Source organism: Silurus aristotelis (assembly GCF_946808225.1).
Source record: "Silurus aristotelis genome assembly, chromosome: 3".
NCBI lineage: Eukaryota > Metazoa > Chordata > Actinopteri > Siluriformes > Siluridae > Silurus > Silurus aristotelis.
This window is the reverse complement of record NC_139576.1, coordinates 17532101-17545301: the sequence shown is the minus strand read 5'-3', so window position 1 is coordinate 17545301 and position 13201 is coordinate 17532101. Positions and strand designations below refer to the sequence as shown.

The following is a 13201-nucleotide window of genomic DNA, read 5'->3' as shown; positions in this document are numbered from 1 at the left end:
TGACTTTCTCCCATGACTCCTCTGGATCATCCAAATGGTCATTGGCAAATTTACAACGTGCCTGGACATGTGCTGGTTTAAGCAGGGGAACCTTCCGTGCCATGCATGATTTTAAAGCATGACGTCTTACTGTATTACCAACAGTAACCTTGGAAACGGTGGTCCCAGCTCTTTTCAGGTCATTGACCAGCTCCTCCCGTGTAGTCCTGGGCTGATTTCTCACCTTCCTTAGGATCATTGAGACCCCACGAGGTGAGATCTTGCATGGAGCCCCAGTCTGAGGGAGATTGACAGTCATGTTTAGCTTCTTCCATTTTCTAATGATTGCTCCAACAGTGGATCTTTTTTCACCAAGCTGCTTGGCAATTTCCCCGTAGCCCTTTCCAGCCTTGTGGAGGTGTACAATTTTGTCTCTAGGGTCTTTGGACAGCTCTTTGGTCTTGGCCATGTTAGTAGTTGGATTCTTACTGATTGTATGGGGTGGACAGGTGTCTTTATGCAGCTAACGACCTCAAACAGGTGCATCTAATTTAGGATAATAAATGTAGTGGAGGTGGACATTTTAAAGGCAGACTAACAGGTCTTTGAGGGTCAGAATTCTAGCTGATAGACAAGTGTTCAAATACTTATTTGCAGCTGTATCATAAAAAAAATAAATAGTTTAAAAATCATGTATTGTGATTTCTGGATTTATTTTTTTAGATTATGTCTCTCACAGTGGACATGCACCTACGATGACAATTTCAGACCCCTCCATGATTTCTAAGTGGGAGAACTTGCAAAATAGCATGGTGTTCAAATACTTATTTTCCTCACTGTATATATATATATATATATATATATATATATATATATATATATATATATATATATATATATATATATATATATATATATACTCAACAACTGTTTTGAACTGTTTTGGCTGACATTTCCAGACAATGTCCAGGTTTTCTTAGGAAGTCCATCTTGTAAATGTCCTTGTAAGTGTATCTGCAATCAAATACATTTCTTCTTCTCTTCACACAAATATATTCGAGCTTGTGTAGTTTACTACAGATGCAGTTTGCAAGCTCTGAGCAGTGTGCTCTCTGACCATCCAATCAAAGGACATGAAAATGCTGACTTGATTGTACACCTACTAGATGGCCCCAGTGTCACCAACCTGAAATCTAATTGAGCAGTCTTCCCTCACCACATCCATAAACCTTCTCTCTGGTCTTCCTCTTTTCCTCTTCCCTGGTGGCTCCATCCTCAGCATCCTTCTTCTGATATACCTCATGTCCCTCCTCTGCACATGTCTAAACCATCTCAATCTCGCCTCCCTCACCTTGTCTCCAAAACGTCCTACATGTGCTGTCTTTCTAATAAACTTATTTATAATCCTGTCCATCCTCGTCACTCCCAATGAAAACCTCAACATCTTCAGCTCTGCTACCTCCTGCTCCACCTCTTGTCTTTTAGTGAATGCCACTGTCTCTAAACCATACAACATCACAGGTTTCACCACAGTCCTATAAACTTTCCCTTTCACTCTTGCAGATACTCTTCTATCACAAATCACTCCTGCCACTCTTCTCCACCCACTCCACCCTGCCTGCACTCTTTACTTTACTTCTCTAACACACTCTCCATTACTTTGCACTGTTGATCCCATACCTTTCTATCCCTTATCACTTCTGCAGTAGTTGCCCAATCATCTAGCACCTCTTCACCACCACTGAGCCCCTGTCTGACCTCTTCCCGGAACCTCACACTACACTCTTCCTCCTTCAGTTTCCACCACCTATTTTTTAAGTTCTTACTCTCCTCCTCTTATTTTTCACCTCCAAAGCCATCCTACAGACCACCATCTGACCTCGGCCTCGACCAATCCGGTATGAAATTCTGATTCGTGATCTGCATATTTGATTTGGCACATGTTTTACGCTGTATGCCCTACCTAACACAACTCTCCCCATTTATCCGGCACTAAGAGTGCACTGGCTTGTGCAACCCTAATGGCTGGGTTTATATATATATATATATATATATATATATATATATATATATATATATATATATATATATATATATTTATATATATATATATATATATATATATACACACATCATTCATTTTCTCCCGCTTATCCGTAATTCGGGTCGCGGGGGCAGCAGTCTAAGCAGGCCCCCGCCTTCGACTGCTGCCCAATCCTCACAGCACCGTCCCTTACGGTCCCTCCTGCAGGTGGTGAGCCCACGGGAAGGCAGCCCCACGTCACTCCGACGTCACGGACCTTGATATTTCCCTCGTAAGGGACCCCCGGAGTATAGAGGGTTAAGGGCCTTGCTCAAGGGCCCAAGAGTGGCAGCTTGGCGATACCGGGGCTTGAACCCCAGACCCAGACGATCGGCAACCCAGCGACCGCTGGAGCCACCACCCCCCCCTTAATATTCTGTTTATAACATATCTTTTCATTTAATGTTCTATCTTCTGAAAAGTTAATTGTTTATGTCCATGTTCATCATTTATACAAATAATCCCCCCCTCCAAAACTATGCAAAACTAATGGCCGGGTTAGTAAACATAAAATAGTGTCGAAATATAAAATATAAATAGCACAGATTGTGACTACACCTAGATTTGTGTTCCACTGCGAGTTCAATAAGTCCACTGTAATGACGCTATTATGAAGCACGCATCCCTTCCAGCAGGGGGCGCTCGCGCGTTTGCTCTACTTCTCCGGAAGAAAATCGCTCTCTCGCTCTTCTACTTCCTTTTCCCCCTCACCGGAGTTTAGGTAGGAGAGCTCTCTGTGTTTCTCTCTGTGGAATCTTGATTTAATCTCGGTTTAATTTTGTCCATCCACTTTTAAATTCGTCTAATAAACATCAGCGTGATGTTTATGGCCCTGTTTATGCCGCGTTATGGTTGAAAAGTGCTGATTTTGTAGGTGAAATTTGGCGTAAAACGTTCATGGCTTCTCCGTAGTCTTGTTTAGGCCTTGGCTGAGTGTGTGTGTGTGTGTTTCACCGGCAGACACCAGTACTAATGTTTAGACCTGATTTAAGAAATTAGACCAACATGATATGAATTGTATAGCTGTTAAAAGTTAGGATTGTGTTTTTACAAAAAAGAAACTGATGCTAATCAGGGCCCTGAGCTGTTCTTACACTCATTACATTTATAACTATTTATGTAGTGTCGGATATTTATACACGCATTATACTAGTGTGCTGTTAGTTACAAGTACAGGGCTTTTCTGACTGCTTGTGCAGAATTGCATTTTCCCCCCAACCATACAAATGTTTCTAACAAACCAATCAGACAGGTGAATTGCACACGTGGTGTGTGTGTGTGTGTGTGTTTGAAAGTGAGAAACAGTAATGTGTGTGCGAATCAGAATTCTGAGTGTGTTTGTGTGTGAGGGAAGACAGAAGTGTGATAGTGAGTTTTCCCTGGTACTACATGTATGTATGTATGTGTGTGAGAATCAGAATACTGACAGTGTGTGTGTGCGCAGGAGGCACTATGGGCCGAGTGATCAGGGCACAGAGGAAAGGTGCGGGCTCAGTGTTTAAAGCCCACATCAAGCACAGGAAAGGTGCAGCTAAACTCCGACACATCGACTTTGCAGAGCGTCATGGCTACATCAAGGGAATCGTAAAGGTGAGGCTTTTATTCCAAACAACGTTGACTACTTTAAGGAAACGAGAAGGTGGGGGGTCAAAGATTTAAAGTACGGTTCCATCTCTTTCAGGACATCATCCATGACCCTGGCCGTGGAGCTCCTCTCGCTAAGGTGGTCTTCCGCGACCCGTACAGGTTCAAGAAAAGGACCGAGCTGTTTATCGCAGCTGAGGGCATCCACACCGGCCAGTTCATCTTCTGTGGCAAGAAAGGTAAGAGTGGTCCCGTTTTGTTTGTTGGTTTAACGTTTTGCTCTACTGTGCTCGAAATCTCATAGTTCCTTTTGTCTTTTAGCCCAGTTGAACATTGGCAATGTGTTGCCTGTTGGTGTCATGCCTGAGGGTACCATCATCTGCTCTCTGGAGGAGAAGCCTGGGGATCGTGGAAAGCTGGCTCGTGCATCTGGAAACTATGCCACAGTGATCTCCCACAACCCTGAGACCAAAAAATCCAGAGTCAAACTCCCCTCTGGAGCTAAGAAGGTCATTTCCTCCACTAACAGAGCTGTTGTTGGTATGTAGAACTTAAGTGCTGGCTTTAAATATAATGTCTGGTTTAAATCTGAAAATAGACAAAGAATTTTGCAAAGACTGTTTTAGATAGTTGGAATTTTGAATTGAGAACATTATAAAATGATCTGTAGTAACTAAAGTAGATTTAAATTATAGTGAAGGTCATGAGGTAAAGACGATTTTTAAAAATGCCATTAGTTTACATAAGCCTTTTCTCCTTACCATAGTGAGCTCCTAATTTTTAAACCAAGAAGGAAAAACTGATGTTTGCAACACAACAGTAAAGTCATTTCCCTGCGTATCCCAGTAATGTGGAAGCTGAGGTCAGAGCTCAGGCCTGATACAGCCCCCCTGGAGCACAGAGGGTTAAAGGCTTGGCTCAAGAGTGGCAGATTGGCGATTCCTGGGACTTGAACCCCTGACCTTCTGATCAATAACCCAGAGACATAGAACATGTGCAATGATGTTCCTTGTTCAAAAATTGTCTTCTGTATGCACTTTTCTTTAAACGTGTGTTTACTCTAAAAGGTGTTGTTGCTGGTGGTGGTCGTATTGACAAACCCATCCTGAAGGCAGGACGTGCTTACCACAAATATAAGGTCAAGAGGAACTGCTGGCCTCGTGTGCGTGGTGTGGCTATGAACGTAAGTACCGGAGAGTTTTTACTTTGTGTATTAAAGAATTCATTACGTCTTGACGTGGTCTCAATAGGAGATTCAGTGTTGTGTACTAAATTTGAGATGACAATTTTGATAAAAAATGAAGTCTGTTAAAGGTACAGTTGTGCTTCTACTGACATCCCTGAATTGTTTTCAGCCTGTTGAGCATCCCTTCGGAGGTGGTAACCATCAGCATATTGGCAAACCCTCAACCATCAGGAGGGACGCGCCTGCTGGACGCAAGGTCGGTCTCATCGCTGCCCGTCGTACAGGCAGACTGCGTGGAACAAAGACCGTCCAGGAGAAAGAAAACTAAACTCTATCTTGATAATAAAATGTCCAACCAAGTCAGCTTGTCACTTTTTTTTTTTTTTTTTTTCCCCCCCCCCCCCCCTTCTGGGTTGTTGACCATGGAAGTGTTTCCCAGAATCAAGTGTTCTGCAGTTTGTGAAGGATATTAATTATTTAGCCATTAAACTTTGTTTTGGGGAACTATGAATGAAGATAAAGCCAGGAGGAGATGTAATGCAACAAATACACTTTCAAGATTTTAGTTTTTCTTTATTCTTGAAGGGCGCAATGTCTAATAGTTCTGTGCACAAAAAAAAAAAAAACCTCACAAAGTGAAAGTTAACATTGCGACTGTGGCTCCAGAATTCAATGTCACTATGGTCAAAACAAGTGTCAGCAAAAAAAAAAAAGGGCAAAGAACTCTGTACAGTCAGTATTTTAAATTTAAAAAGAACACAAGGACAAAATGTTCCTCTTAAATCAAATTCTATTTCTTCCGTTTCAGTGAAATACAACAAAATAAATTCTATAAAATAAAACAGCAAAATATTTAAATATAATATGGTGGGCAGAAGTTTCAAGCAGGAGTATTTGGTTTTTATTTTATTTTTATAATCCAAAATGCTTTCAAGTTACCAATTAAATACAATATTTACTGGTGTTTACCCTTATTCCTAAATATTACCTTAACTAGTTTAAGTTGCCATGTAACTAACCAGCAGTTCTCTTAAAGTATAACCCTGCTTCTGTCCATTCTGCTCCAATAGAGTCCCCAAGCAGAATCCATGTTCAAGTAGAATAAGCAAGTGAACAGACAGCACACCTGAAGGCTGTCAACTTTAGTGGCCAATGTTAATTTTTTTTTTCTGTCTGTCTAATACAAGGTTCAACCATGGAGAGACAAACAAGCAAACCGAGTATAGTCCACTAATGCTCCAGGCATCCTGGCATAGCAAACTTGCATATACATTCTCTCTTTCTAAAATTCCTATAATTCAAACTAAACATTTATTCCCACCAAAGAACTGAGTGCCAAATGTCAGGTTAGAGGATACATATGTGCAATTCAGAAGCCACTTGATTCTTACACTGATTTAAAAAAAATGTAGACGTGATTTGCTTCGGGGAGGGAGGGGGAACGGCTCGTCAAAATAGCTGTCAATTAGAAACTACGGCGGTTAGGATCACAGAACTTCCCTTTGGCTACACTAGTTTGGTGTGAAGCCATGCTAAAAACGTTACAGCATATCAACTAGAGCTTTCAAATGATTCAATTAATACCAAAACAGAGGAAAGGCAATGAAAGTTCCCAGAACAATGTCGTATCACCTCTTATTTCAACCTAGCATCAGCCAATCATTCCATCATGCGTACAGTACTGCCATCTCTTAACTCCAGAGGTGGGACAGATTAACCGAGATTGGACAGGAATAAAATAATGTAGAGCTGAATGACCGAAAGGGCCATAAGGCAGATCAAACTGCACAACTGAGCACAGGTGATTAAACAGGGCATTTTTTTTTCTTTTACTTTTTTTTTTTTTTTTCTTTTTTAATTTTTAAAGTTGTAAAGTTTTGTAAATCTGCGAGTCTCCAACCAGCATGTGGTGCTGATGGATTTAAACAGTCAAAACTATTAGAATATGTACACCACTGTCACATGAGACAAGTGCATCAGGCCTGGCTTGTTACGCCACCATACACCATCCACTGCAGGCAGGTTGTTATACTGCAGGGCAGACAGTGATACTCCAGCCCAGGGTGAGGAGGACAGGGAGAAGAATTTTCTGGAGACACAGTTTGTGGAGTGACGCTGCATGGTGGGGCCTGGGGCCTCGCTCTTTGCTCGAACGTCTTGCGCTCAGATGGAGGACAGGATGGAACAGTGGTGCTACTCTTTCGTCTGGGCAGGTGGCACCTCTTCTGGGGGCTCCCAGTTCTCTTGTGCTCGTGGACCTGGACGTTGAGGATTGTTCATATGCTGTGCTGCCGGGCCAGTATACGGCTGACCGTGGGGAAGGTTGTTTTGCTGAAATTGGTAAAGCCCATCTTTAGTGTTGTATTAATTCAATAGAATATATTTTTTAACTTTGAAATGGGGGATAAACTAATAATCTTTTGGTCATTACCTGTTGAAACTGTGTCCCTGGAGAGTGGGGGTACAGAGTCGTGTCTTCCGGTGGAGAGGAGTCCTGGTCATCAGGGGCCTCTTGCTCATCCTGCTCCTAAAAATATTATGCACTCATTAATCCATAAAGCTCGAATACAAAACAAACATTCAAACACCAATCTGTTATCTAGAAAATAAACAAGTGTGTGATAATGGTGACCAATGTTTTAGAAAAGCCTTGATTAAAAAAGGCTTCATTCCAAAGTCTAAGAGACGAAAAAGTGCTGGCAAAGCACTTGTATTGAAATGTACATGAGGGATAAGTTTAACTAGCCTTAGCCTACAAGAGGAAAACTACAGATAATCAGGATAATATACAGTGGTTCCCCCGGTTATCGAACGGCTCGGCTATCGAACATTCCGGTTAGCGAACGGTTTTCCGAACGAAATTTGGGCCTGGTGAACGAACAAAGTTCCAGTTACCGAACGCCACCCACGCTGCCCAACCCAGCGCGAGGGAAAGAAACTGCTTCCGCTTCAACCATCGCTGAGTAAGCATCTATCGCAACTTCTGTTTGTGAACAATATTAGTGATATTTAGCGGTAAGTACAGTAATCATTTTGTTTCTTACAAAAAGAAACAAAAAAAGTTGTTGTAAAGTTGTTAATTTATACTTTTACCGAGCCAACACAAAATACCCGCAGAGATCGGGATAATCGGGATAATCGGGCAAAAGGCAGTCCATAAATAATATCCATGGTGCTTTACGGAGGAAGCCCAATTGTGATGAGCAATGTGGGCGGGGCACGCATGAGCGAAGGAACAGGGAATTCCCTGAAGCACCGTGGTATGACAGCCACATAAGGGGGCGTAGCAGGGGGATTCCTGACTGTATTAATACGGCTAAAAACAGGTGAAAATGGTTAATTATTGGGTATTGGTGGAGTTTGGGAACGGATTCATTGTTTTTTCATTATTTCCGGTTTTCGAACATTTCGGATTTCGAACGGTTTTAAGGGATGAATTAAGTTCGATAACCGGGGGACCACTGTATAATTAAAACCTGGTGGCAAAAAAAAAAAAATAAAAAACAAAAAATTATATATATATATATATATATATATATATATATATATATATATATATATATATATATATATATATATATATATATACATATACATATACATATACACATACATAACATGCACAAAAACTGTTTCTACGAAGAACAATCACGCAACACAATTGTACATTAAATTACATACTACTAGATATACCCTGCCTGATCGAGAAAAAAAACCAAACAAAAAAAAACCTTACAATTGCATGCCAAACAGTTTCTTTTTGCACGCAGGTAAATCAAAACATTTTGTGTGTGATTCAAGCCAATCATTTGGTAAATGTATATTTTTAAGAGCATTCAAACACTTAATACATAACACTATAGCCAAGGCTTAGAGTTTTCGATCATGTTGTGCATGACAATGTGGGAAGAAAGTTTGAGTTCATAAACACTGATATCTGGACAGAAAGACAGGTCATGAACAGTGGCAATTGTTTGTAGTGGAGTGGGTGATGGATTTAGTTTCCCCATGCGCTGTGAACACCAATAGGTTACGCAGATGGCACCAGTGTTGCCAGGGCATACGAATCTTACAGTGTGTTGCTGCTGGCCTGTCACTTCCCCTGGCAAAAGCTGCTGTGGCGAGGACAGCTTCCGGCCTGCGTCCTCTTCAGACACCACCTCGTGCTTCGTTAAGTGACACTAGTTGAAACGGCAGTTAATAGTGTATTCGGTATACTGCACAAGTGTCAATCGATACTTTTAACATGATATAAGATGGAAATTATTTTAAGCTAAATCAAACAGGCCACAATTATTTTGCTAAGCAAATTAAAGACTTAATCATAAAACAGAAAATTGATTAAAAAAATATATAAAGGCTTAAATCCAACTTTTAAATAAATGCTGATAAAACAATTACATTCTTTCTGGAAAAAAAAAAAATTATATATATATATATATATATATATATATATATATATATATATATATATATATATATATATATATATATATATAAAAATAATTACAAAGTAAATGTTTCGAAAACTCAAAGCCCTATCTATAGTTTCATATAGTGATATATTGTGGTCTCTAAACCATGCTAAATATCACAGCTAAAGACAAACTGAACGTAATAAACAAATCCTGTGCTCTAAACAAGCAATTTTTTTTTTTTACAGTAGTTAACATGAAGTACACATTTGATGGTAGTATTTGTAAGAACTTGCATAGGGAGTGCACAATTTTTTCTCTCATACCTCCTCTGGGCACAGCTCACAAGCTTTGGCTAAAGTCATGCGGGCACTGTGAGAACGCTCCAGGAAGTAGCCGTTGGAGGTCTCGTTGCTCTGTACAGGTGGTGACCAGTTGTTATACGTGTACTGGGCATTGCCAGTATATGGCCTGCGCTCTAGCTCATCACCAAGCCACTCTACAGCCCATGTCCACTTTCTCTTCAGGTCTCCATTGCTCTGTAAACACATAGAAGCATATGCTAATTAGTAGTCATTAATACCTTTATTAATTAGTGATTCTAAATAAACCTGCACATGTTAAATCTGAAAGTTGACTTGGGTACCTGAAGAATCTGATAGGCAACTGAGCAATTAGTGAACAGAGCCACCATGCACTTGATGCACTGGTAAGCTCTTTTCTGATAGTGATTTTTCGAGCGCTGGATGGTGTCAAACAGGCCATCGCGGTCATCCGGGATCCCCTTGAGTACGTTGTGGATCCTGGAGGATCATAAAGGAAAAATGAATTATAGTGTTGTGTCACGTTGTAGTGGTTTGCATTCTGCTTACAGATATATCAGGCTGACCTGTGAGTCTGCCAAGAGTCTTCAACAAGCAAGATCTGGAGCAGCAAGTCCAGGTAAGGCCTTAGTTCATATGTGTAGGAGTAAGCAACCTATTAAAAGGGAAAAAATAAATTAATAAAATACTTAAACTAGATTACGGCTCAACAAATAAGAGCCCAATAAGCCCACTGCAAACAATAACGCAAGAAATTATTGTAGCCAAGAACCTGAGATTACAGTTTTACCCTAATCAGTTAAAAATGACTAAAACTACTCCAAAACTGGACCTTCCAAATATGCTGTTACTACAGAAAGAATAAATTATTTAAACAAGTGCATTCATATAACATTTTTGTACAGAACTACTGTCCATGTCAGATATAAAAATAAAAAAAATCAATGAAATCAAGATGCTGAAATTCCATCTAATTGATTAGAATCAAGCATTCAACAGCATTGTGGTGTAAAAAAAAAAAGAAAAAAGAATGAGCCGAAAGTCTTACAATGTCCATATCTACAGTATGTTCTTTACCTGCCATAGCAGTTCACTGAGCACAGTGGAGGAGAACTGTGGGTTCTCCCAGCAGCAGAAGCGCAACAGTTTAATGGTCTCCTCAGAGTTACTGCAATCCTCAATTATCTTCTTTACATAACTGGTGCGCACAAACAGGATCTCAGCCACCAGCTGATGCAGAGGCATGATGGGCTGAGTTAAGCTGGGATCACCATATGGGTTGGCAAGAGGAGGGTTACCTATACAAGATGAAGATCACAAAAATGAGTTTTTGTTCTGCTACGGTATGATAATTAATTGTAACTGCATTTGCCCTCAGCTCCTGGTAAAAAGCCAACGAGGCTTATAGACCATGGAGATGGCTGCTTTGTCAGTCACATGACACTGAGCAAGGATGTGAATCATCATCAGGCAACAGCTACAGAAACCGAGATAGCATATAAAATTAAAAATAGCATATAAAATACTTGGAGAATTGGTACAAAACCTACCATTGATTGAGGACTGCATACGGGATGTTACATCGCAGCAACGCACCAACTGCGACACCACCGTGTACAGTTTCCCCAGCTCTGCATACTGGTACTTGATAGGTGGGCCGGGGCCCTCATCCAGAGCCACCAGCATGAACGTGGCTGGCACACCAAGCTTTAATAGCTGTGTCTTCTCTGCCAAACCTGCAACAAAGACCAGAGGTTCTTGACCTAGAACCGAAAACATGAAATGATTCAATTCTACACAATCCTTCCCACTGAGATCTGCCCCTTTACCTCTGGTACTCAGTCTTTCTAACAAGAGTAGCCATGTTGGATTTTTTTACTTTAAAGAAATTTTAGAACGGCTCTTTATTCCTTACCCAAGTTGGCATACATGACAAAGAGGTTGAAGTACTGCTGCAGGTGACGGCCATGCTCCGAAACTTCTCTCCGTAACAGGTTGAGCACAGCGCGTAACAAGTGGTCACTCAGGCTCAAATTATCACAGCCCTAGCACAAAGTTCAGATACATGATAAAAGATTAAACCCCATCCAAATACATTAGTAGCCACATTTCCTCTTCATCTAATGAGCGAACCTGACTGGATGGTCCTGGAGAGGCAACAGGTGATGGGTAGGGTCCATCTTGCAGAGAGAAATGTGCAATAAATACAATGAGCTTGGAGAAGGCCCCCCGCACCTCAGCACTAGGGCACTCGAGCAGGTACTCCGAGAAGCGGTTTGGGTTCGAAAATAGGGCGCTGTGTGCAAACCAACAGCGTACATTCTTGCTGTGTCGAAGGAGGATGCACAGGGCATCATACCTAAAAAAATTAGGTGTATGCAGTTTATTTTTTGAAAGGTAGTGTGGATTTTTCAACATTGTAATGATCTTTGCAACTTTAATTAATACTGTTGATCCTGTTTGTTTAAAGTACTAATAGACAATATTTAAAACACAAACAATATTCGAAAACGCGTACGTACCAATCACTGGCTGGGCCACGGACAGATTTCTTGGTATGAAATCCTGTGCTGAAGAGGAATCGAGCAGCAAGCTGAATGCTAATTTTAGACATTTCTTCTGCTTCAGGCAAAAGATGATCTTGTCCTAATTAAATAAAAATACGGGAAAGAAAATTAATGGCTAAGATGTTGATCACTAATACAAATTAATGACACTTTGTATCCATTAATAATTAGCAAAAAAAATAAATAAATACATTCTCAGTAAGACAGGGGCATTTTATATTCTAGACATTATATTAAACTTTTGGGGAGGGTTGCCAGGGATCATCAGAGTTTATTTGGCAACCCTGATTAAAAAAAATACATAAATCAGGATTATTAACATTAAACACATAAAACAAATCAAAGACAGAAAAATTTATTGGTTCATCAGTGGTAAGAGTCCAACCTAAATGTTGCCTTACTAAGCTCCATGGCAATGCTTTTATTTCTAGAGGATTTACATTACATGTTTCATGGTTGTGAACTGCAAATCAAAATATAAACTGGTGAATGTTACCTGGTGGTGGGTTCAGATAGACACTATTACAGGTTAGTAGTTTCTTGATGAACTGAAAGTACTCCAGGCTGTACTGCATGCGGCTGTGCATGAACTGCACGTTCTGCTTGCGTACACTGCACTCGATGGCCGGTGGCATCTTGATCTGGTGTGGCTTGCTGCTTAACGACAGCTCGGAGATGTATTTGATCAGCTCGCCGTCCTTGTCAAGAGAGTCCATACGCTCATAGAACAGGATGTAGGCATTCCACCAGCGCTTCTGCCTGCGGTAGGACATGCGCTTCATCATGTGGTCGAACACTTCACCCATGTACTCTCCCCCGAAGCACTGGTTCTTCATCTCCTCGTCATCATCCATCTTGCACTCTGTGACATCGCCGTCGTCAAACTTGTACCAGCGATTGGTTTCTCCCTCAGTGCCACTGCCATTCCTTTGTATGATGTAAGAGTAATAGTGCCCACCACTGGCCTGGCCCGAGTGAACCAGAACTCCGACGAGCCTGTAGCGTGAGCTGCATGGTGGCTCAGGCTCAGAGGGTTCATTCTGCTGGATGACCTGCATTATATA

At 40.9% G+C, this 13201-nt stretch overlaps 2 protein-coding genes across 15 annotated transcripts in view; one reads left to right on the top strand and one right to left on the bottom strand.

The window, feature by feature from the left end:
- Positions 1 to 2656: 2656 nt before the first annotated feature.
- rpl8 (ribosomal protein L8) lies at positions 2657 to 5191 on the top strand. Of its 2 annotated transcripts, none has more exons than XM_083536462.1 (6): positions 2657 to 2783; positions 3507 to 3652; positions 3744 to 3885; positions 3968 to 4186; positions 4714 to 4829; positions 5002 to 5191. In XM_083536462.1, the coding sequence occupies exons 2-6, from the start codon at positions 3515 to 3517 to the stop codon at positions 5158 to 5160; spliced, it is 774 nt and encodes a 257-aa protein (XP_083392588.1). In that variant the 5' UTR covers positions 2657 to 2783; positions 3507 to 3514; the 3' UTR covers positions 5161 to 5191. The 2 variants fall into 2 exon arrangements, with proteins under 2 accessions (XP_083392588.1, XP_083392589.1); XM_083536463.1 differs by lacking the exon at positions 2657 to 2783 and adding an exon at positions 2816 to 2932.
- A 46-nt stretch (positions 5192 to 5237) lies between these two features.
- usp9 (ubiquitin specific peptidase 9) overlaps positions 5238 to 13201 on the bottom strand; it is a 29363-nt gene continuing 21399 nt past the window's right edge. For 9 of the 13 annotated variants that reach the window (XM_083536390.1, XM_083536394.1, XM_083536395.1 and 6 more), the window contains 12 exons: positions 12634 to 13189; positions 12093 to 12216; positions 11704 to 11929; positions 11486 to 11615; positions 11121 to 11306; positions 10648 to 10868; positions 10137 to 10225; positions 9894 to 10050; positions 9574 to 9786; positions 8906 to 9013; positions 7264 to 7359; positions 5238 to 7163 (listed from right to left, as the gene is read on the bottom strand). In XM_083536390.1, the coding sequence (XP_083392516.1) occupies positions 7026 to 7163; positions 7264 to 7359; positions 8906 to 9013; positions 9574 to 9786; positions 9894 to 10050; positions 10137 to 10225; positions 10648 to 10868; positions 11121 to 11306; positions 11486 to 11615; positions 11704 to 11929; positions 12093 to 12216; positions 12634 to 13189 (2244 nt within the window). In that variant the 3' untranslated portion in view covers positions 5238 to 7025. The remainder of the gene's footprint in view (positions 7164 to 7263; positions 7360 to 8905; positions 9014 to 9573; positions 9787 to 9893; positions 10051 to 10136; positions 10226 to 10647; positions 10869 to 11120; positions 11307 to 11485; positions 11616 to 11703; positions 11930 to 12092; positions 12217 to 12633; positions 13190 to 13201) is intronic. The other 4 variants (XM_083536386.1, XM_083536387.1, XM_083536388.1 and 1 more) reach the window with 1 other exon arrangement.